The 24,863-nt window shown below is 48.3% G+C and overlaps 1 protein-coding gene across 1 annotated transcript in view; it reads right to left on the bottom strand.

Moving 5' to 3' along the window:
• Nucleotides 1-8,733: 8,733 nt before the first annotated feature.
• The window catches only part of WNT3A (Wnt family member 3A), an 87,317-nt gene continuing 71,187 nt past the window's right edge, over nt 8,734-24,863 (bottom strand). Inside the window, exons 3-4 of the mRNA XM_008922402.4 lie at nt 12,374-12,639; nt 8,734-9,224 (exon numbers count right to left, since the gene is read on the bottom strand). Coding sequence (XP_008920650.1) covers nt 8,745-9,224; nt 12,374-12,639 — 746 coding nt within the window. The 3' untranslated portion in view covers nt 8,734-8,744. The remainder of the gene's footprint in view (nt 9,225-12,373; nt 12,640-24,863) is intronic.

The raw sequence follows: 24,863 nt of genomic DNA, 5'->3' as shown, positions 1-24,863 counted from the left end.
ATCAACCCACCACCTCTACAACCAACCCACCACCTCTGCAACCGACCCAGCCAAACTAAAAGTTCCAAAGAGAAGCTGTGCTCCTTTCTGAATCAATGACCCCTTTCCAAGAGGATGCCTTGCCTCACTAAGGACAGAGGAATGGGAAAGACTGTCACAGGGTTTATTTTGGGAGCAGATTTCTCTGGTAGGTGCAGTGGAAGGCCAGCTATGGTAGGCTCCAATGAATTTGATTTTCCCTATCTTGCCTGTTCCCAGAGTCTCCCCCTAATTATATCCTGAAGCTCATTCCCAGCAATCTATTCCCTTTTCCAGCATGATTTCAGCCTTGGAGGTTGCAGGACTGTCCAACAGACTCCCAACCTACGGTACTAAAAGAGGAAGAAAATGTTTGGAATTGGCAGAGCCAGAACAAAATTCCTCAGAGCCTTCCAGGGACGTTGTGAAAAAGTCATGTCTTTCCCACATCGGGCTTTTGTTCTTCTGGAAAAAGAAACTGGTTTCCTATTTTAGGGATGCTCAGCTGGGAAATGGATTTGTGGCAGTTGAAGTGTGTTTCTTTCACTCACAGTTGGGTTGTCACCTACCACAGCAGCTGTGAATGGGTTAAATGGTGCCAACACGGGTGGCATCTCTTCTTCCAAAGCACACAACTCCTGTCCCACAAGAGGAAGACATTTTTCTTCCCTACTGTATTTCAGCCCGTGATATGAAATACCACCCCATCAAAACTGTGGGGAAAAAAAATACCCAAACACAGGTTAAAATCGATGCTTCTTTTTTTTTTTTTTTTTTTTAATTTTCATTATAAAGTTAACACATCTATCAAACTTAACTGGTAACAAAAAACAGTTACGAGACATCTCTAGTGTGCTGTCAGTAGAAAATAGGGTAAAAGCCAATGAGGTCACAAGCACAACAGCAGAGCAACAACAACACTGTCCCAATGAGTTATTTATATATACTCTTGCTAATATATACATTTATTCATAAAATAAATAATCATAAAAAAAAAATCATCGGACTTAACAAAATACTGAGGAGAGGAAAAAAAAAAAGGAACCAAAAAAAAAACAAACCAAACCAAACAAAGGTGACAACTCTACTTTGTACAATAGCTTTGGAATCTCAGGTTGTATCATACATGCAGTCTGTACAGGGGGGGTGCTGGGGTGGGGTGAGGGCAGGGGCAGGCTGGGCAAGGGTTACAGACAGTGAGGTGGCTTTGAAGAGGGCGATGCAATCGGGCAGACAAGTCTGTGGGAAGGGAAAGCAACGGCCAAACAAACCCACTCACAAGAAGGTACTTGTCCCTGAGCGCCGGACAAGCACGTTTTGTACCGTGGGGGGAATCCCCCGGGGTGCTACAGGTTGGTGTTTTATGTCCTCCACGCTGCTGGTGGGCTTGTCAGGTAGTCCAAAGCTATGACAGGTCTTGTTCAGGCAGGTTTTGTCCCGGGAGTGACAGAAAGCGATGCCAGGAGAGACAGATCGAGCGGGTCTGGGGCTCCGCTGAGGTCAAGAGATGTAAAGCTGAGCTTGGGGACGGGTGGGCAGTGGGACAACCAGGTCTGGAGGAACCCACACTGGAGGGAATCAGGGGATTTGATCGTGCACAGGAGGATTTTGGAGTTTTTGGGAGCCTGACTTGAAAAGACTCAGCCCTCTCTCGTGCTTTCCAAGTGGGAAGGAGCTCTGACATGATGGTGCTGCCCCTCACAAACATGGGTGGTACTCAGCTGCTTCTTAGCCCGTGTCTGGGGCTGAAATGCCTTCAGGGGCTTTTGGTGGAGTGGAATGAATGGTGAGAAATAAATAAATACTAATAAATTACAAGAAGACACTTGGAAAAGAAAGGAAAACGGGGAAAGCATCTCCTTGTGCTTTCCCCACTCTCCACTTCCATGCAGGGCTGTCCAAGACCTCCCTTAGTCCACAGGACATGTGTAAGGAAAGGTGTACAGAGAGAGGAGACCAAGTCCTGTGGAAAAGACCCCTGTGGCTTCAGGAGCTTTCTCTGTGTGGATGGTGTTCAGAGAACAGCAGGATTTTGCCTGCGGATGACGTGGTGGGACATGTTCATTTGCTCACCAACAGAAAGAGCAGAGATGCTCCCTTGGGGTCAAACCTGTGACATACCAGGCAGTAAAGTGGGTTCAAATAATTATTCTTACAGAATAATTATTTTAATTTCTCCCTTTGATACACTTGTACCTGATTTATGTCAGTTTAAGTGGGAGCAGAATTGGTTGAAGTGAGCCCAGGCAGTTTTCCATCTTAAAATCACTAAAGGCATGAGATTTGGGAATCTGGGGTGGGATCCAGCTCAAAGATTAAGACACACACTTGTGGATGCCCACAGGCCTGTGTCTCCACGTGATCAGACATCTGAACACCCATATCTGATGGGGAAGCATCTGTATGGATCTGTTAGTTATGCCATGAGATTTAAGGGAAGACCAAACTCTTCCAGAGTAACTTCTAGGAGCCAGTGGGGTACCCTGGAGCATCCCAAATGGCTCTAGACACCTATTTCAATAATTTAGTTCAGTCCTAGATGCTAAATTTAGGCAAATGGAGCCCATAATTTGGCTTGTATGGGAGTTTAGGCACTCAGCTCACATGTAGATTCCTGCCTTTAAGCATCTCACTTTGTATTCCAAATCCCACTCCAGGTACCACTGCCTGGGAATTAACTCCTGGCCTCTTGTTTGTGCTTGAGAAAATCAAATCTCCTCCTCCAAGGTGGAGATGCACCAAAGACACCCCTGGGAACTGCAGCAAAGTGGGAGCAGAGTGACTCGCCCAAGGCCATGAAGACACTGGAAGTGTCAGGAATGGGGATTAAACTTCCCTTTTTTTTTCAGAATGGAGCCTCATTTCCCATAAAACTGATGGGATCTGCACCCCACAGATGTTAACAGGGGCCTGAGTCAGGGGGGTGATGAACTTCAGATCAGTAACTTCTGTTGGAGCACATAAGCGAGGGCAGGAAACATGAGGGTGGAAGGGGTAAGCCATGAATAAAACAATTCAGCCACACCCCACCACTGCTGCCCACTGAGAGAGGGGAAATCTAGAAAAGGATTCTCCCCTAGCAAGAAGTCCCTACTAAAACAGCCAGGATTTAGCTTGGAAGGAGGTAAGAAAGAGGAGACATAAAGAAGGGATGAGATCTTGTCCTGCCCAGCCCACCTTCTCTCCCATCATCTAAGGCTCTTTCTGCAGCTTCTCATCCCAACCCCAACAGCTGCTCGGGCACAGGAAGGACAGATCTGAGCAAACATCCCACTCACTCACTCACTCCACCACTGGCAGCACTGGAGCAGGTCTCTGGAAGAGCCAGGAGTTGTTTTCCTATGGACACCCTATTTAACCAGCTGCAAGGGCTAATATTGGAGCTGCAGGGCAGTTTGATTTGATGCCTTTTCACTGCCCTGTTTCATCTTCCCAAAGCAATGTCATTAAAGCAGCAAGGGAAGGCTGGAGTAATTCCCATGGTGCAGATCCTAGGACTGATTTCTCACCTCCTGGCTCCTGCACTGTGCTCAGGCTGTAACCCTGAATATCCCCAAGAACATCAAGCTCAGGATTTTCAGCACTGAGGCCAATTTTTGAGGCTGAGAGAAGAGCAACCCCCAAAGCTCAGGGTGTTTCTCTTGTATATGAACTGAAGGGTGGGGGCACGACAAGCACGTGACCACACATGACAAATGTAACATAACCCATGGACAAATCTGTGGCAAAATATCCGAATGCACTGAAAACACCAAAAATATCTTGGATTGAGAGGCAGAAGAAATTGCTTTCTGAGGTTTGCTAATACAGAAATCCTGCAGTGCTCAGTTAAGAAGGCATCACTTCTCTCTGCAGGGCTGATGTGGTCGGTGCTGACTCAGGGGTTTCTGGGCCACGTGGCATTTTGGGGTGTGGTTGTCACTGCAATCCCCTCCAAAAATTAAATTCTGACTGCTTTAGTTCTGTATGTGAAGCCCCTTTATAAGGATTGGGAACAATTCTGGAGGCTTCAACATGCTTTGGAGAAGACCATCGGTGCTGGGCACGACCCTGAGCCAAGAGAGGCACATCAGGGGTCAAGGAACAGAAAATGTCATGCATTTCCCTCCCCATATTTCCATTTTCTCTGAGAAAGAGAAGCTCCCAAATTCTAAAACTAAACCAAACCAAGAAAACAAACAAACAAACAACAACAAAAAAACCAAACCAAAACAAAAAACCCCAAACAACTCCTAAACTTTTCATTTCTTTCATAGAAAGAAAAGAGATGAGGCCAATTTCACCCCTCGCAGGTCACTCCACTGTCTTTAAAGAGGTTGGATGTGGAACTGATGGGGCCTGTCCAACCCATCTGTCCAGCTAAAGGAAAGGTTGGATAGCAGCACGTAAGAGCATGGAATTATGATCCATTTTTACTTTTTATTTTTTACATCTGGGTTGCTGGGTTGGATGATATTGTCTCCCTTTTTCTCTGGTGCTGCCAGACACACCCCTGATCCAAACCCACCTGCCTGAGGACAAACCTCCTCAGAAGTGGAGAGCGAAGGGAAGGACACTACAGATGGTGGAGGTGGAGTGGCCAGCTCCAGTTAGTGGGGAATAAATGATCTTTTCCTTTCGGCTGGAGCATTACCCAGCTCGACTGAGGTGGTGGTGGGGGGGGGAAGATGTGGCAGAAAACCATTTCCAGGGAAGTGCACAATCCAGCTGCCCACACAGACACCTCGGGTCATTCTGGACACCCAGCTGGCCAAGTGTAAGACTTGTGTGAGTCCTGTGTCATTGAAACAACGTCTGGATCCTGACAGGTTATTGTAGGGCAGCTAAAATGTCACTGAATTCTTATATTACTGAGTGAAATCCTAAGTCCCCTCTGTAGGGAAGGCCCTGCTGTTCCCACAGAAGGGGAGAACCTGAGGCAGGAGGCGGCTCTGGGCTGTATTTAGACCATCTCCTAAACAACCCTTGATGGAGACGTGATGATGTGTAGGGAGGGATGGCACTTCACTCATCATTGTCTCAACCTTTCACCCCAATACAGTGGAAACCCTGACTGGAGACATCTGGTGCAGGCAGTGGAGTGGGATCTTAGTTTTCCAAGGACGCTCCCCGAATTCATGTGGATCAGGGAGCGGTGGCCCAAGGCCCTTCTCCAAAGCCATGAGGTCAGGAGCAGTGCATGCACCTCAGACCCCTCACAGGCTCCCTTCCCTCCGCATGGATGGGCAGAGCTGGACCCAGCACCAGAACCCTTGGATGCACTTGGAGTGATTAACAGAGTTCACACAGGAATTTTTCACTGACTTTAGTAGCAGCTGCTCAACCCCTCACGTTGTGTCATCACAGTGGATGATTAATTACATAACAAACCCAAAAAATTATGCAAATTATGCAGTGGCTTCATTAAAAACCCCTTGAATGGGGTGGAAGTCCCCAGCCACTGAGCTGTTCCAAGCTCTGAGTGAAGGAGCACAACTTCCAGCCCATCTCAGCTGACGATCAGGTTGCAGCTTCACCTCCTTGACTCATGGTGGACTTTGCATCATCAGTCTGTGCCCATCCAAGAGCTCATCACCTACTCTGAGCTCACCAGCTGAAGTCAGAGGAAAGGCAGAGGTACACCCAGTGGGCAGTTTACCAAACACAGCCCAGGTACCACCCCAGGTGTGGTGAATCACCTGCTGGACTCGTTTGTTCCTTGCTGTTGGTCCCCACAGAAAACCAGATAAATAGCTTAGACCAGGTGAAACAAATTCCACCGTTGCAGTCAAAATCTCTTTGTCCACCTTAAGGGGCAATTGCTCAGCAAATGCCTAATTCCAATTTTTCCCCACGGGCTTGTTCTTGGGTGCAAAAGCAGAAATGGTGGACATGAGCTGGCTGTGGATGGGCTGGAGCAGAGTCCAGCTCCCACACGTGGAAGCCAAATCCTTCAACCCATTTCTTCGCTGGAGTGGTGTAAAAGAAGGACTTTGAAACCACTTTGCTCAAAAATCTTAGGTAAAAGAAGTCGTGGGTGTGATCCCGCTGAAGTCAATGGATTGAAGAGACCTCGACCTGCAATATTTTGCATTTTTGCTGTCAGGTCACCATTTATTGACAGAAGTACCTGGCAGGACGTGTCTAACATCTCTTGTGGCTGCTTCCACTGCATCACATTAAGTAAATCAGATGTATCTTCCCTTATCCCATCTCCTCCAAATTCATCAATGTCTTCCACCCCACATGTGGGTTTTCTTCAGTGTTTGCTTTCTTGTCAGCTCGTGTTTGAACGTTGGTTATTGTGGCAACTTCCCCCTGCAGTGGCTTCCTTCTCTATTTTCCATAATGATTAGGTTTTCCTTTTCCCCAAGACTGCATTACAAAAATCAGCTGTGTGTCCATGAGTTGGTCCATCTCCCTCTCATTTTTCAGGGATCTGTTGCTTTCTCCCAGCTGGTGTGTGGCCATCCACGGGGTGCAATGTTTACATCAACACAGAGATTGGTTTCGTCCCCATATTTTCTTTTGCCCCTGATCTCCTCCTCTCTCCTCCTCTCCCTTCTGTTTCTCTGCTCTCATTTCATTGAAGCTTGGTGGGGGTTTTTTTGTTGGTTTTGTGGTGTTTTTTTTTTTTTATTGAAAAGCACTGCCAGAAGTGCCTCCATCCATAAGCAAATCTTAGTTGTGCCCTCGGGCACAGCCCTGAGACAAATGGGTGATGCACAAACTGCACCAGCCCAGGAGTAGTCCCAGGAGACGCTGTGACTCAGAGTCAGCCCTTGGAGGCATCATTTCCTCCTGTTTTCCCTCTGATGGGATTAAGATCTGTTTGTTCCCTTCTTCTTCTGCATACTCCTTGCTTTGGTTCCCGGGAATGAGCTGACATGCAGGGAGGGAAGAGCACTCTGACTTCTCTAGGCAGACATCCAGGTGTGAACCAGCCAACAGGCACGGTCACATTGCCATGAGGAGACTCTGGGAGTTGGCTCATGCCCTGTTTCCCTTCCTGTACTGAAGAGAAAGAGTAAACACCAATCCATTGTCCTTTTCCCAGGATAGGAACCCAAAAGCATGGATAAAGCAAAGAGGACATAGGACAAGTGCATCTGAGGCTAAAGAGGCTGTGACTCCACGCCTGGTTCACCACTCCCTCGTGCCAGTACTGACCACTCAAGCAGGGTGACAGTGCTGTAAATCCCAAGGTGATGGGGCTGAGTTCAGGGCTGATATCCACTGAAGGAAGTCCTGATGCCCACGGAGGAGGTGAGACCTGTGTGTGTAAACTGGGGATCCTGATCTGGAATCAGAAGTAGAGCAGCATGGAAGGAAGGATGTGGAGTCAGATGGGCCAGCACTGCAAAGATGGGATTTGGCTCCATGTCCAAACTTACCAAACTCTGGGCTGGTTCAGAGTCTGGGTTTTGTCCATTTTAAGCTGTGCCACTTTTATGGGTGGGAATAGCTGTAGAAATCAGGTGTGGAACAAGATTTGGCTTGAGTGAGACTGTTCCAGCTGGTAGGCTGTGGTGGGGAGGGTGGGTTGGTTCACCATCGTGTAAATTGATGGGTGACATCGGTCCTTCAGAGTCATGTTGATGATAGACTTGTGGTCTAAAGCTGCTCCTGAGTGCCTGGGGGAGCCTGAATGATGTGCAGAGGGTGGGTGTACTAAGTGCACTTCCCACTGTTGGTGACAGGATTCTCTAACGAGGTGGGAAGGGTGAACACTTTCCTCCTCTGGGATGCTGAGGAGATGGATGTCCCACACCAAACCCCAGGAGATTCACTCTGCACTGTGTGTTTCCAAGGAAGATCCATTGGCTGATTGAGCCACAGCTGGAGCAGCGTCCCCATTTGTGGGACTGTTTCCTTCTCAACACCCCCCCCGAGTCCTCTTCACGTGTCAGGCACTGAACTTTTCCATGCCATGCACATCACCTGTGTGCCAACAGGGCACTGGCAGGAAGCCACCAGCAGTTGTCTCTCTTTCTCTCCCTCTTCTTCTCCCTCTTTCCCCTTTCTCCAGATGTCACTGAATCCTATGTCCTTAGTTTAGCTACTAAGCTAAGAAATCCACACAAAGGGCCTGCCCACTCTGTTATGTACTTGTAGACTTCTCTGGTTCCAGGGCAAAAGCAAAGAAGTCATAATCTTTAAAAAAAAAAATTAATAAAAAAAAAATGTAATTTATCTGCTTTTATTTCTTTTGCTGCTGTTGCTCACATTACACACAGAGTCTGGCCACTTGGGTATGGAGATGGACCTCTTGGAAAGCTCAGTGCTGCTGTCCATCACAGCCTCCGCCCGGCTGAGGGAAAAGGAGATGCTTAGGAAGATGCAAGTCTTTCAAAGGACACTTTAATCACACGAGTCACTTCAGGTGGGTGAGAGCAGAGCAAATCCATGCTTTTGCTTGTGCTCTTCTTCCCAGCTCTGTGCTGTTGGTTGAAAAGCCGCTCTCCCACCGGAGGCATCGTTGGGGGCACAACTTGTGTGACTGCCAGATGTACCTCAGGATAGGCCAGAAGTCCTTAGACCTATTCTATCCAACCAGTTTTAGCCTTGGGGTTTTTTTTTAATTTTTTGCCTTTTTTTTTTTTCTTTTTCCCAGTTTTTATTTCTTTTAATATCAAAAAAAAAATAAGTCGACCTCTCTCACGTCTGCAAACCTCAGAGGAAGTAGGCTCGAATCCAATTCCTCCGCTCGGAGCCCGGCGAAGGGGTCCCTTTTTCCCCCCTGCTTTTTATTTGCACGTGTGGACGTCGTAGACTCGTATGCACTCCTGGCACCGCACGTAGCAGCACCAGTGGAAGATACAGTGACACTTCTCCTTCCGTTTCTCAGTCCTCGTGTTGTGGCCGCGGCCGCAGCACAGCAGGTCGCAGCCGTCGATCCCGTGGGAGGTGACGTTGCAGATCCTGTCCCGGGTGCCGAAGGAGCCCGTCTCGGGGTTGGGCTCGCAAAAGTTCGGCGAGTTCTCGTAGTAGACCAGGTCCTTCTCGGTGGGAGCCTTGAAGAAGTTGTACTTGGGCCGGAGGGTCTCGACCCAGCCGCGGGATTCCCGGTGTTTCTCCACCACCATCTCCGAGGCGCTGTCGTACTTGTCCTTGAGGTAGTCCCCGATGACCCTGAAGTCTGGCTGGGACCACCAGCAGGTCTTCACTTCGCAGCTGCCCGAGAGGCCGTGACACTTGCACTTGAGGTGCATGAGTTCAATGATGGACTGGAAGAGAGGAGAAAGGCAAAGGGAGAAGGAAAGACGTTAACCTGTGATCAAAACGCTTATGGCACCCTGATATTCAGCCGTGATTTTCTAAAGGATTATGAATTATTTCATATATTCCTATTTCACATGTTCGTATTTCATATATTCCTATTTCACATACTCACATTTCATATATTCGTATTTCATATATTCATATTCTGTATATTCTTATTTCATGTATTTGCACACTCGTGAACAAAAATCACCTCACCCCCCAGTCAATGCCCTGCTCTGACGCTGGGTCTAAGAAAGATAAAGCTTCTGCAACTTTATTGTTTTCAGTGACTACTTCTGATTCCCACCTCAAATTTAAGCATCTACCAAGAGCTTCCACCAGGGGATGAAGGGATTTCTGAGTGTATTAACTCCTGTCTTATCCATGTTCACGTGGGAATATTGCAGTGCTGTCACCCAAGAATTCAGGCACACCTTGGCAGAGAAATGAAGTACACACAAAACTGCTCAATGTCTTCATAAATAAAATACGCAGCTATTCCATGGGAAATTAGGGAAATGTGAAATTTCCCAATTATCTGGAACAGAATTCCGTGTTTTACTTAGAACAGAATCCTACCTTTTACATATGTTTTATGTTTACTTAAGCAAACAAGGTTCTAGTCTTGCTGTGGCTACATCCAAACCCCAAAACATCATTTATTGCCATATTTAAGCCAGGCTTATGATTTTTCTAAAACCATTTCAGTAGGAGGAAAAAAAAAAATAGGAACCCAACTTCTGATTTTGAAAGGCTCAAACTTCCACACAAAACACTGTCCTGGAGCAAATACGAAGGTGATTGTTGATCCCAGAAATTTACTATTTGTTTTTACACCACTTATGAAATTAGCTTTAATGTCTCCAGAGGTGTTGCCCTCCAGGATTCCGAGGCGGGAGACGACCTTATGCAACAGGCTTTGATAATCTGCATTTTCAGACTGATCAGCAAATTTCTGGGTACGTGAACAGACTCGTGCCAGGCTGAGGCCAAGAGATTTGCCATGAATCAGCACCTTGGTGCTCACCAGGTGCTTTCCTGGGTTATTTACGGAGTATCACCCGCCACAGAAAGGTTGTAATTAGTGATGAGAGGGAACCACAACATGTTTGGTTCGTATAATCACGCTGAACTTAATCAAAACTGCTGGCGGAGGGGCAGGGCTGGAGTTCCTATGGGAACTGGGATGAAACGTTGCCTATGGCTTGGGTTTAGCTGGAAACACTTGGGCATGGAGGCCTGGAAGAGCTACTCCAGGAGTGCAGGCATGGTGAGAATGGAAAAGTGCTTTATAAACCAGTAGGATTTTAGATCCTTTGACACCTGTAAAATGTCCTAAAATAACTCAGTGTCAAAGAACAGGATTTACAGTGAAAAGGCCTCTGCAGGCCTGTGATCACCAGGGATGTTTGCTCAAGGCTCATTTTTTCCAAGGATTCTCACTTTAAAGCAAATCCCTTCTTCCCACTCTCTACATCTTCTCCACAGTCCTCTTTGTCCCATTATCTATCCCAGGAACTTCCACCAGCAATGCACAATATCTGGGGTTACCTGGGATAATTTAGGCCAGAGCTGGGGGAAACCACATCATTGCTTGTGGTTGTCTACATTGGAGACAGTTTTGGTTTCTGGTGGTGTTTCATTTCCAAAAGTTGTATTCCAAGAGCTCTGCTGAGGTGTGAGGTGGGATAACTCCCCTGGGATTTGATGGTGCCCACCTGAGGAGCTCACACCAAAGTCCTAGTCTGCCTGAGAACAGTTGTTTCCTTGCACAGCACAGCTGTGGTGGCTTTGCTCTAATGTCCTCTCAGACATGTCCCTTCTGCTGAGGGAACAAGACCATATTAATCTGTTCTTTGATATCTCAGAGAAGCTGCATCCTGGTCTCCATCAGCAAGAATTTCGTGCTTCGGTTTCACAAATTGTTTCCCACAAAATACACTCTTCTGGAATTTATGAGTTATTCTTGAGATGAAAAAACCAATATCCTCTTACTGGGATTATTCTACCCAGGGAAAAGATTCCCTGTGTGTGAGGCAGCCACTGTGGTGGGGGAAAGATTTTGTGCTTTCTTTTCCCTGACACATTTTTTTCCCTGATACATTTTTTTTTCCCCTTGGTTGTTTGAAGTAAAACCAGCTTTAGGGCATGGTCTAAGTTTGATCAAGAGGTACCAGAGTCATACTGCCTCTAATTTTCTTCAAATATTTCCTGGAAAATAGAACAGTGTTGAGAGGAGGGGCAGTGGGAAATGGTCTCCTGTTTTTCTCCTCCCTCAGGCCTACAAAGCAGAGAGATGATCCCATGAGAATGGACAGTTGCACTCAAACTAGGATTCAATTGTCTAAACACGTGCATTTAATGCCATTTTTGAGTGTCAGAGGTATCACAAGTCATTTGTTGGACCAGATGATCTCCAGAGGTTCCTTCCAACCCCAGCCCTTCTGTGATTCTGTGATCAGCCCCAGGATGGCAAAACTGCAGGAGACACACTGTCTTTCCAAGGATAGGTTGGATTCTTCAGGATATCTCAGCTTATACTAAAATGCATTTTCTTAAACAGCTGAATCCACCCCCTAAGCCCTGGCACATCTGAACTTCAGATGTCCTACAGCCAATGGATGGCAGCAGGCCCAGTTAGGGCATTATAATTGAATTATTTATTCTAATCATGGAATCACAGAATGGTTTGGGTTGGAAGGGACCTTAAAAACCATTCAGTTCCAAACCCCCTGCCATGGGCAGGGACACATTCCACTAGACCAGGCTGCTCAAAGCCTTGGACACTTGATGATGCCCTCACCAAGCTGGGATGAAATTCCACCCTAGACCTGTCCAGATCCATCCTCTATAAAAGACCTCTGGACAACTGACTCCAAGGCAGACATTTACATCTGGGTGGGTGAATTTACCTGGAGCTTTCACAGATCACTTCCATCGATCACCTCCCTGACAAGAACTATTACAGGACAGGTATTATCTTTCTGAGATGTAAATCTGCCCAGATTTAGGTTTGGTCGTTCCCCCTCCAATCCCCTCCCACAGCTCACCGAGGCGGGTAAAGAAAACACAAACAGGAGATGGAGAAAGGAGAAAAACCCAAAGTCCTTACGGTCCTTCCGGCCTCGTTGTTGTGCCTGTTCATGGCCGAGCGCGCGTCGGGCCTGTTCTCCCGGGCGTCCGCGAACTCCCGGGACACCATGCTCCCGAATTCCACGTCCTCGCTGCAGCCCCCCCACTTCCAGCCTTCCCCAGGGGAGCCCTTGTGGCGGGTGTCACAGCCACAGATGGTGGCGGAGCCCTCGGCGCAGGACCTGGTCACGGCGAAAGCCACTCCGGCCGAGGCGATGGCGTGGACGAAGGCCGATTCCCTGGTGGCTGTGGGAGAGAGAAAGCAGGGAATGAGGGACCACACGCGGGTTTGATTAGTCCTGTGAACGTCTCCTCTCTCCAGGGCATGGCAGGAGGCCAGGAAACTCTCCTCTTCCCTGTGGTCTGGCTTGGACCTGCTCCAGAGATGTTTTATTTTACTAGGAAACAAGCTCCTGTGCAGGCAGGACCGGGCTTGACTCAAGGCCACTGAGGTCAGCCAAGAAGCTCTGACTCGGGTCATCCCAAGGTCTTTGGAGAGGGCCATGGAACAACAAAAAGCTGGGCAAACCTGGGTTTCAGGGGGCAGGTGGAATATTCCACGTGGTGCTTTGCAGTCAGGGCACCACACGGCCATACCCTGAGCTGTGGGCTTGGCTTCGGATGCACAGAGTTTGGGTGTGTTCCCACAACATGGAAAATGCAGGTCTACACTTAACAACAGCCTCCACCCTCAGTGGTGGGACCAGCACCGGGTAAAGCACCTCCTCTTCCTCCACTGGGAGAGCTGCTGATGGCTGGAAGGGAGGAAAACACCAGGATGGACAGATAGTTCCTCACTCCTCACTGTGTAAACTAAACATTGTCCCCACCTTCCATCCTGAGGCCACCTTTCCTTTCCCTGGGGTGTGTCCTCTCTCAGTGACAGTGTTCAGTGTATGGCATCTTGCACCTGCCCAAAGTTTTCCTCACTTGCTTAATTAAGGGGACTGGAAAGGAGCTTTCCTTTTCTGCCCATTGCCTCAGGCTGGTGGGAGGGATCAGCCAAAGGATGTCATGGCTAAAGGCTGAGGAGTTTTAGTCTTTGTGAAGACCTTCCATCACAGCCTTTCATCCCGGGTGGAGCTGGGTGGGGAAGGGGAGCTCAGCATTGGCCTGGCTTTCCTGGATGCCAGTGCTTTTTCTGCACTGTGCCAAAATGAAACCCAAACGTTTCAAACTGCTTTGCAAATTGGGAATATACCAAAAGATCAGGTTTTATTCCCCCTCTTCCCCCACACCTCCAGTTTTGGTTTCTTCACTCATAAGAAATGACCCTGGAGTTCAACACCACATCTCAGAAATCTCCCCTTGCTTTTTGGCTTCAGTAAAATGGTATTTTTGCCATAAACAGGGCTATTCTCAAACCCTTGAGGGAATTCACAGCAGACACGACAGTTCTGATAACTGGCCTCCTTTAACCTCTTACAGCATTCCCCACAGGAGCTCACCTTGTGCATATAGACCAGTTATCTGAGAAATCATTGCTGTTTCTGACACCTTTCAGATGATTCTGCTACAACAGTGTTGAAATATGAACAGATCCCAAAGGCACGAGGTCACATTTTCAGCTGAAGCATCTTCACCAACTTCTACTGAGCTCTGTATCAGCTGACTACTCAAAACAACCCAAACCTTCTCTGCACCATATTTTGCTGATCTGAGCTTTCCCTGGGCATTTTGGCTTAATCTTTGCCCTCCAGATGCTTCCAGGCTTTACTAATGCAAAGAGTTTAATACACCAAGCCAAAAAGTCAACATGTTTTCGGGGAGCAATCAAGACTGCAAAGCAGTCCTGGCTGGATTGTAAGGCTTAAGCAAGAACTTAAGCTTTGCTTTGGGAAGACTACCAAATACAACAACATGCAAATGAAATAACGTGCATGAACTTACAAGCTGAAGGTATGAGCAATGTCCTGGAACATGTTTGTCTATGCACACGGGGAGGTTAATAAGTCACCAAGGGCTAGAGCTCAAAAAAAAAAAAAGAAAGGAAAATGTAGAAACCCTCAGGTATCCCCAGTGTGATTTTGAAAAGCCCTTGTTCAGCATCTGTCCAGCCTGGAGGATCCCAGTATCCTGCAAGTGATGACCATGCAGTTCCTGACTGAAAACTCAGCTTGGAGCACGAGCAGATGAGTCCAGTTTTGACAGGACTTGGGACTTGCCTAAGTCCAGGTGGGATTCAGAACCCAAATTTTGGGAGTGGGGAGCTTCATATGATCACTCCAAGGATGCTTGACCAGCCTTGGGGTCTTTGAAAAGCAAAGGCTTCTCATAGAAGCCACTCAGACAAGCTGATGGTTTAAATGTCATTACAGTCTGGAAGGGGATCTGTAGTGCCAGGCCAGAAAAGGGCTGACACACCTTCCACCTCCTCCTATTGTGGCCTAACTGATCTTGAAACCTTGTCAAATAATCACAGAATGGTTGGGTGGGAAGGTCCCTTAAAGATCATCTTGTTCTGATGCTCCCAATCCTTTCTGCTCAGGGCTGCTCTCAACCCATCCTCCACCCAGCCTGTATTTGTGATCCTGGGGATTGGTCTGACCCTGGTGCAGGACCTTGTTGAACCTCATGAGGTTCACACAGCCCCACCTCTCCAGCCTGTCCAGGTCCCTCTGGATGGCATCTCTTCCCTCCAGCACATCAGATGCACCTCTCAGCTTGGTGTCATCAGCAAACTTGCTGAGGGTGCCTCCATCCCACTGTCCATGTCCCTGACAAACACCAGTCCCAAAAACAAACCCCTGAGAAACACCACTTGTCACTGGTATCCACTTGGACACCTCTTTGAGTGCAACCATCCATCCAATTCCTTATCCACCAAGTGGTCCATCCATCAAATCCAGGTATCTCCAGTTTAGAAACAAAGATGTTGTGCTTCTACCTGACACCTGGAGTGGCTAAAACACTTTGCTCGGGTAGGTTACCTCCCATCTCTTGGGAGTCACCCCTTCCTCTCCTCAGGACAGACCTGATCCAGGCCTTTGGCTTATTGGGAAGGTGCTGTAGGTGCTGAACTGATGTTTGCAAATGCCATGGAGAGCCCCTGTACCTTGAAAAGAAGGTGTTTACAACCATGGTGTTTGTGCAGAAAACCTTCTCCTGCATCAGTATGGGAGGGGTGGCTTTGGCTTGGGAGTTTGCAGGTCTTGGATCTGATTTTGGATTCAGCATGATCTGAATTAGCTCAGCAGAGACATTGAGGGACTGGAGCTTGTCCAGAGGACAACTGAGTGGCTGTGGGAGCTGGAGATGTTTAGCCTGGAGAAAAGGTAGCTCAGGGAGGACCTCATTGCTCCCTACAACTACTTGAAAGGAGGCTGGATCCAGGTGGGAGTCAATCTCTTCTCCCAGGTATCAAGGGACAGGATGAAAGGAAATTGCCTCAAGTTGTACCAGGGAAGGTTTAGGTTGGATATTAGGAAAAACTTTCACTGGAAGGGTTGTCAGGCATTGGAACAGGCTGCCCAGGGCAGTGGTGGAGCCACCATCCCTGCAAGGCTTTAAAAGACATGTAGATGTGGCACTTGGGGACATGGTTTACTGGTAGATGTAGCAGTGCTGGGTTAATGTTTAGACTTGATGATCTTAGTGGTCTTTTCCAACCTTAAGGATTCTACAATTCTACGACTCTGTACAGGTGAAGAGCTCACCAAACCCCAGGGAGCTTCAGGCCACACAGCCTGAAGAATTTCTGCATTTGCCAGGAGTTGGTCAGGGCTGAACAAGCAGTTCCAGGAACTCCCTTTTGGTTGTGGACACCGAGCCCTAAATCTCAGGTCCATTACCTAAACTCCCCACCGGTTTTAGCCCTTAACCAAAAGGGTGAGGGCACGGAGGGGCTACTGATAGGATTTGCCTTGAGAAGCACCAATTATCCCGAGCTCTTCTCTTCCCAGAAAGAGCCCGGTGCCTTTTTACAGCCTTGTATACGATATAATCACTCCCCTGCTTTTGAAATGCAGCCACCCCTGGGGTGGAGCGCAGCCACCACTTAACAGCGCACAACAGGAAGCAAAGAGGTTGTATCTGATCGTAACTACCTGGGGAATGTGGGCAGGCAGGGCAAAGGAGCCGAGATCTGGCCCCGGGGGCAGCGAGGTGAGGAGTTTGTCTCTTGAGAAAGTCGCAGCGCAGATGTCTTAATGACTCGCGCGGAATTAGGGCACTGGGTTTACGTCTCCTGCCCCTAAAGTTAAGGCACCGGGTTCAGCCCTGACGCAGATGGAGCGGTGCCACGGGTGAATCACGTCCTGCCACCTCCCGAGTTATGGGACTGTCCTGCCGTCACGAAGCAAGACCCGACCCTGCCGAGCTCTTCGGAGCTCTCCAGGTTGTAGCCCGGGGCGGTGTGGCTGCAGGAATGGAGCAGGAGTGGATAAGAGATGGAGATAAGCCGAGGGAAAGCATGCACTTGTAATGGAAATGAGGGGTTATTAAGGTGCCATATAAAAATGCGAGAGATTTAGCGAAGATAGCAGGAAAAGCGCCGCGTATTTGTCGGGTCGCCTCATTCCTCACTGGGTGGCTCTGGTAGCAGGAGACACTCAGCTCGTTAGGGCTTGAAGGGAGCTTCTGGAAAGTCATCTGGTTAATAGGGGCTAATATCTCGCGGGGATGTTGACTTAAAGAGCGTTTTAACCACTTGCTGTTCAGCGCGGCACAAGGTCACCGAAGCTCTGGCTTCAGCTTGTTTAATTCCTGCCTGCTCCTGAGTTTCCCTGCAGGGCCTGGAGGCTTCCAGGTACCCTGCTCTGGACCCTTTTTGGAGGGGTTGGAGATCAGTGGGAAAGGTGCTGAGACTCACTCCCCTTTAGGGATGCTTTGTAGTTGCAAAGGTCTCCAATTCACTGGTCACTTCTAGAAACTGGTTCCCAAGGAGCCCAGTCTGTGAATCTGAGATCCTGAGTGTGCCCTGAATATCCTGTGCAGAACATCTCTGACCACCACGTCTCAGCAGCAAAAAACACCTTGAGGTGCAGAAACACCCAGCTGAGCAGCATCAATGGGATAATTCAGGGGCCTGAGCATGAGGTGACCTGAGATTTGCTTTCCTGCTCTCACGGGGCTGTTTTATGTGACTTTGGGCAAATCCTGTGGTCACTCTGGGCTTCTGCTTCCTTATCTGTGCACCTGAGGACAATCCTGCTTATCTCCTCGGGTGCCTGCAATGCTAAATTCACTGAAGTCTTCAGAATTGCAGGCAGAAGGTGTTGGAGACAAGCAGAGGGTCATCAGGTTGTGGGTGAGGAAGTCAAATGAATAACTGTATAAATATCTCAACTGTCTAATCCATGAAACCTGCTCTCTTGTCTTCTTCTGCCCAGACAGTGACTTATTTTCCCTGGATCCTTCTCTGAATGACTAAATGATTAACCCCAGGTCAGGCAGATATCCCAGATATATGGGCAAAAGGACTGTGGTGACATAAGAGGATGAATATAATGGTTTATTTTGCTCTTAAAAAGCTTAAAAGTCCCTTTTTACCATATCTATACCATAACACTGAGCCCTGTTGTCCCTGTTCCTGACACCCTAAATCTTTCCTTCCTCCCTGCACAATGGCAATGGAAGAAAGAAAGAAGAAAGAAGGAAGGGAGAGAGAAAGGGGGGAAGGTAGGAAGAGAGGGAAGGAAAGAAAGAAGGAAAGAGGGAAAAAAAGAAAGAAAGAAAAAAGATAAAAGGAAGGTGTCATCTTGCACAGAAGAAAGCAGAGCTCAGCAGCTGGAGAACAGACAGCCAAGCAGTAGAGATGGATCCTCTTTTAAGGGTTTCCTACTTGTGTCACTTTTCTAGGTGGTTCTCCTGAAGGTATGGAAGCTCCTTTGCAAAAGGAACATTGATATTTCCAGGACAGCTCCTGACCCTGCTCTGTGGAGACAAACCTCCCACCCCACCAATCCAGGACCTTGCCACCCTCCTTTTTGAAACATAGACCTTGGAGTGAAGCACTTTAGGCTGGATAATATATAAGCAACATGGAAAAGAACAGAATTGCCCCATACCATGAAGGAAAGAATTCCCACATCTCAGCCACTCCTCCCAGCCATCATTAGCACATCTCCTCTCGAACACAGGATCCTGCTCCCTGTTCCCCACTAGGGAAGACATTGTAAACCCTGAATTTCTGACACCACCACCTTCTTGGGGGCTCTTGGGAGAGGCAAAAAAATGGAGTAAAATGGAGGAAATAATACACTGGCTTACCAGGACTGTGGGGAGGAGTCGTGCTGGTTTCTCCGAGCTTCATTTTACAAAGCTAAAGGCCAACAGAAAGGTCCCTGTTGCATCAGCTACTTCAGACACCCATCTCTGAGGGGAGGAAGGTGTAAAGTCTTTCCAACATTTGTCTGGTAGGGCATGTACTTAGGGAATGTGAGAAAGGGTTTCAGTTCCCTCCTTGGCTCCGGGGGATATAAACCCGCAGCTGTCAGTTAGGATTTGCACGGCAGTTGACACTGCATTGACTCTGGATTGAAAAAAAAGGCCAAATAAATGAAATAAACCCCCAAAAAACTGGAACTAGAAGTGGGGAGAGACTGGTGCTTCTGGTATTCGGAGCCAGCACAACTGGGGGCTTGTCCTAACAGCTCAGTTTCCCCTGATTGCCGTGGCTGGGGTCTTTCTTGAATGTTAAAGCAACATGGGGATTGCAGGGGAGGAAGGGGTTATCCAGTGGAGAAAGGTGGAGAGGAATTTCAGAAGTGAGAATTTTTGAGAGTTTTGGAAGCCCAGTCTTTGACTCAAATGAGTGAATTTTGGTTTTGACTGCAGCACAAGGAGGACAACCCAGCTGCTCTCAGCACACTGGGGTTTCCTCCTTGAATCCAAGGAGAGCTGGGCCATTCCCTCGTGGAGAGGGTCACCCAGAAACACTTCCATGGTGAAAGATAAGCCAGGAGGGCTTTGAATGGAAGGTTGTGCTGCACCTCTTTGGATGAAAAAGGAGAATATCAGGAAAAGATTAATACCAAATGCGCCTCGGCGGTTGTTAAATAGATGATGACCCCTGGGAGAAGGAGCTTTCTTTAGGCCCTCACAGCCTTGCAGGCAAAGCTGTTTCTGAACAGCAGGAGTGAAATCCAGTGGGACTGGTGAGTCAGAGCTCCCAGGATTTGGAAAAGCATTTGCAGGAAACACTGGGGGCTTATAGGAACTGAACGCCGTTGCCTGCTGGCCCCAAAATCCACGTGCAGGAGAGGCAGTGCGGACTCACTTGTCCCAGATACCAGCAGAGGAGACTCCAGTCCCTCAGCCCAGCTGGTCTTTGCTAAACTGGGCAACCAGCAGATCCCTCAAAGCCAAAAACTGGGGGTTCAGGATATGGAGATGATGTCCTTGAGTTTATGATGCTTTTTGGGGGCTGAGAAGAAACCTGGGAACAGACTTTTTAGTAGGACCTGTTGAGGCAGGACAAGGGTTTTAAACTAAAAAAATGTAGGTTCAGACTTGATATAAAGAAGAAATTTTTTATTATGAGGGTGGTGAAACACTGGAACAGGTTGTGCAGAGAGGTGGTGGATGTTCCATCCATGGGAACATTTCAAGGTGAGGTTGGAAGGGGCTTTGAACAACCTGTTCTAGTGGGAGATGTCCCTGCTCAGTGCAGGGGAGCTGGACCAGATGAACTTTAAAGGTCTCTTCCAACCCAAACCATTCTGTGGTTCTGAGAAATGAAGATTCACCTTTTCATGGGACACGTTTCTCCCCAGGGAAAGGAGTGAAAGTTTGTGGGGGGGAAAAAGTTAAAATGCTTTTTTTTTTTAATGATCACAAAGAAGGAAATGGTTTGCCAATCAGAACTATTAAATATTGGCACAGCACCAGGGGAAGGCAGGGAACAGGGAAATCCTTGGCACACGCTGGCTGACAGATCCATCCACGCTGCACAGACTGTGCCCAAGTGCTGGAGGGGAACAAGTGTTGTTCCCATCGTGGAGGAGGAGGAGGAGGAGGAGGAGGAGGATCACAGAGGTGTCACGGCTGCTGGGAGCCTGACATTGCTCGTGGGGAAAATACTGGGAACGTTGGAAACAAAATATTGGCTCTGGCAGAGCCTCGGAGGCTGCCGAGCTTCAGTTTCCCCACATTCCTCTGGATTGTAGCAAGAGAGGATCCCGTATCAGATAAACCAACTGAAGGGTTTTACATAAGCTGTCTGGCTCAGCCTCAAGCTTCCCTCAGCTTCTCGCTGGAGAGGTCCCTCTTTCCAGTGTTTGTATTTCCCCTGACCCATCCTCACATCCACACATTGGTCTCCTGCAGCACCACAACACCTCCCCTGTTACTCCCTGACTCCTTGAAAGGGGGTACTTGTACCCCACTTGCTGTTTGCTTTCAAAAAAATACACCTTCCACCTGTTAGGAAAGGTGGAGAGGAGCAAGTTGTGGCCTTGGATGTGCTCAACACAAGGATTTTAAAAAGAGGGGGCAAGTCAGGCTTCCTGGTGGGAGAGAGATTCATTCCACAGAGCACATTCCCAAATTCCCCAGCATGTGCTCTGTTCATCCTAGTTATGTTGGAAAATATTTTCCAAATCAAATCTTTGTGAAGAGGCCCTGAGCTTCCTTAAAGTTTTTGTTTCCTTACCTGGTGTCACTCCCAAGCCTAAACCACTGAGCAGCCAAGTGCCCTGACCCTGGTTTTCTGCTCCACCACGGCAGCATCAGTCAGGAGGTCCCTGTGGCTTCTCTGAGAAGACTCCAGAGGCTTTGGGAAGATCAGAGCCTGGGAGCTGCCTCACCCAGTGGCATACAAGGTGCCTCTCTGGACATGAGCGACTCCAAAACTCTGCCTTAGTTTGCCCCTTTGCAAATAAATGGACTTAGAGCTCAGCTCACACTCTCTAGCCTGAGCTCTGGGCATCCTTTCAGCCTCCAACATTGCAGAGGAGAGTAAAAAAAGGCATGGCTTTTCTTCCTACCCAGTAGTCCATGATTCCTTATTGCCCTAGGAGTGATGCTTATGCTTGGATCACTCTTTATCCATAGGGCCTTCCATGAGAACCTCAGGACCTGGAGCTGCCTCTGCTGAGCTGTGCAGGTGCTGAGTGATCATTCAGCTCAATGCAGAGAGCTTGGACTAAATGACCTTTAAAGGTCCCTTCCAACCCAAACTATTCCACGATTCTGCCACATGAAGACTTTCAAATCAACACCTCATCTGGGCTTAGAGTCATTACAGGACTCTGTGGTAGCTCCAGGACATTCCAGAGCAGCTCTGCATTGCACAAAGACTTGTCCAGGGTTATATAAATCCCTGTGAATCTTGTCCAGAAGAGCCTGATTGCATGGGAACCTTTGGACAGAAGCAGAGCCGAAATGACTGCCTGGGACCCCTTGGATGGGGAAGGATAAGGATCACTAAGTCCATTCCTCAAAGACCTGTTTCTAAGGCTGGAATCAGAGAATTAAAGAATTCCAGAATGGTTTTGGAAGGGACCTTGAGATCATCTCATTCCAAACCCCTGCCGTGGACAGGGACACCTTCCACTGGACCAGGTTGCTCCAAGCTCCATCCAGCCTGGCCTTGGACACTTCCAGGGATGGGGAATCCACAACTCCTTTCTCTGTTTAGATTTACAGGCAGACACGAATGATTTGGAGCCTTTCACCAAGGAAAGCCAAGCTCCTGCTGCCACTGACTAGTGTGTGGACTTGTTTCAGGTGCCCTGGTCTTTAGCAGCATTCCCAAGAGGGTTTATCTCCAGATCTAGGGAAGCCCACTTTGCAAGAACAGCAGTCCCTGGGGGCTGCAGGTAATAAAGGCTTTCAGGTCTAGCCCTGAAATGGGAGGAGGGTGCCTCCAGGATGCCAACCAGGAGCTGCCCTGTGGATCCATTCCAGGCTCTGCACGACACCACAGCCTGTCCCCTTCCCCACAGGGAGCTGTGCCAGCTCCGGGCCCAGCTGATTCTGCAGAGCTTCTCATCAAAATCCAGCTCCAGGGTTTGTTTGACTTTTTTATCCATTTAAAAACCAGGCCCCTAAATGCAAAGACGTATGCAAATGCATAATAACAAGGAGTTAACCACACTTTTGCATATCTTAAAGGAAAGGTTAGGTTTGGGTCCCATCTGTGTTTTGAACGGAGTTCTGATTGAGTTCTTGTTTCCTCTGAACCAGCTGTGCTAGTGTCAACACATCCCTGGGAAGATGAAAGGCCCTAAAAAGACATTTGATCAGATTAGCTGTGATTCAGCTCATTGGAGGGAAATTATTAAATGGGCAATTCCTGCCAGGGAACATGAAGGCGATACAGATAAGAGGGAAAGTTGGATTGAAGGAGGTTGGGTTAACACAGCCTGTAAAATCCTGAAGGCCAAGTTTCCCTAAAACATCTGAGTGATGGGATTTTTTTCTTACTCCTATTTTTTTTTTCCCTTCTTGCTTTCTCTCTGTTGGTTTTTTATGGTTATGGTTGCACTGTGGTTATTGTAGCACTCAGCACAACAGAGCTGCAACCTCCAGGGTCGTGCTCGCACTTCCAAACCCTTCTTGCACTTCCAAACTTTTCTCGCACTTGCAACATTTTCTCACACTTCCAAAGCTTTCTAGCACTTCCAAACCTTTCAGGCCCTACCTGAAACAGGTAGAGCCAGATTGCCAGGCACCAGAGCAGCCTGGAAGCCCTGTGTATCAGCGCTGGGAGCAGGTCCGAGCCCTCATGTGAGCCTGAGCCGAGGGTGGGTTGGAGGCTGGAATGCTTTCCCTAATTAGCCACTGTCAAAACAACCCCAGGTGATCACAGGTAACCAGACCACCACGATAGGCAAATCAGCAGGACAGTCTGGTATCAGTAACCCGGGTCTGATACCTGCAAAGCAAACCCCCCTCTATCGCTCTCTCCATCTCCCTATCTCCCTGTTGATCTAATCATTACCCTGAGTGTCTCCCTACCTACCCTGCTTAATGCAAGCACGTTTTGTCTGTCTTTCTGTTGGCTTGGTCATGTGTGAAACACTCGGTGGCATCTGATCCCAACCCCCTCCTGCCATCCCAGAAATGCCTCCTCCTGAATATTTCATCGTCCTGGGCCAGCAGGGTCCTCTTCGAACCGCCCCGAATTACCCCGAGCCCTCGTCTCCCCAACAGCCGCCGGTCCCTGGGAGGCTCCAGACAAAAGGAAGCTGTGTGCCAATTGGGGGGTTATTAGCAGAGATACAGGGCCCTCATTGTGGCAGGACAGAGCCCTTAATGAAAGGGGAAGGCGGAAAAGGCAGCAGGGGAAGGACCGGGGTGAAATTCTCCCGGCGGCGCGTTCCAGGTTAAAGGACTGTTGGGGTCCCTTCTGGCCTGGAAAGAAAAAAAAAAACCCAAGAAAAAAAAAAAAGAAGACAAGCCCCAAAGAGTCCTATGCAAAACCAGCCCCAATGGGATACAGGGAAGCCAAAAAAAAAAATAAAAAAAAATAAAGAGAGAGAATATAATTGTATTCTGTTATCAGAAGCAACATGGTGGAACAAAAGGATCGCCTTCGCCCACCTGAGAATGGAATGTGAGGCTCCATTTCGCTGCTCTGATCGTATTTGACAGCCCCCCTCGAGACTGCCTGGTTGGTATGGCAAATCGTCCTTATTACCTGCTGGGGTGAATGAATCCCCCTTTGTGCTGCCACTGTCACGCTGCATTAGGTTGACAATGGCCCGAGATATTTTATATGAAATTTGCCCTCACTTGTGATTAGCCAGCACCAACTAAGTCATAGCAACCTAGAACTATGCATTGGCCGGGCCCCGTTGTCGGCCGAAAGGGAAATCCCTATTCAAATGGTTTAATAAAACAATCTAAAGGGCGTGTGAATCGTGAAAAGCATTTTCACTTTTCTCTTTAGCTTAATCTCATGGTCGCTGGGATATTGTGCTCGGAGCAGACCCCAGCAGGGTGTGGGCTAAGGTCCCCCATCAACTTCTTTTACAGCCTCCTTTTCTGCGAGTTAATGATATACCGGTGTGATTGCCTCCCGCAGCAAGAAGAAACACGCATTTGATGAAAAGGATGGACCTCCTAACACATCCTAAATGGCAACAATTTCTCATCCAAAGGTCACAGGTCATAACCTGGATTTTGAATCACCACCCAGATCTTTTTCAAAGCCCTGCTAAAGCCGGGGGATTCTGTTTTACGCGCAGACACACAGGCACACACACACAGACACTGCGTTATCTCCAGAGGTTCCTGCTCCGCTTGAGTCCTCAGCTTAGTGTTTGGAAACAATTGGATTTCTCCCTGGCTTTGGGGCTGCAGTTTGCTGCCTTTCACATCCTCTTGGCCCTGGGTTGTGATGCAGGGAAAGCACAAGGAGGTGGGCAAGGCAGAGAGGTCCAAGGCACCTCCTGAGCATCCCCGAGGCCACACAGCAGCACCCGGGGTACAAACAGCACCTTGCTGGAATCAGCAGCTGCCTGTTCACCTAAAACCTGCCCTGAGCATCACATCCAGCAAGGCTTTGAGGTCTCAAAACTCTC

Source organism: Manacus vitellinus, unplaced genomic scaffold, assembly GCF_001715985.3.
Source record: "Manacus vitellinus isolate BGI_N305 unplaced genomic scaffold, ASM171598v3 scaffold_78_pilon, whole genome shotgun sequence".
NCBI lineage: Eukaryota > Metazoa > Chordata > Aves > Passeriformes > Pipridae > Manacus > Manacus vitellinus.
This window is presented reverse-complemented; position numbering and strand designations above follow the sequence as displayed.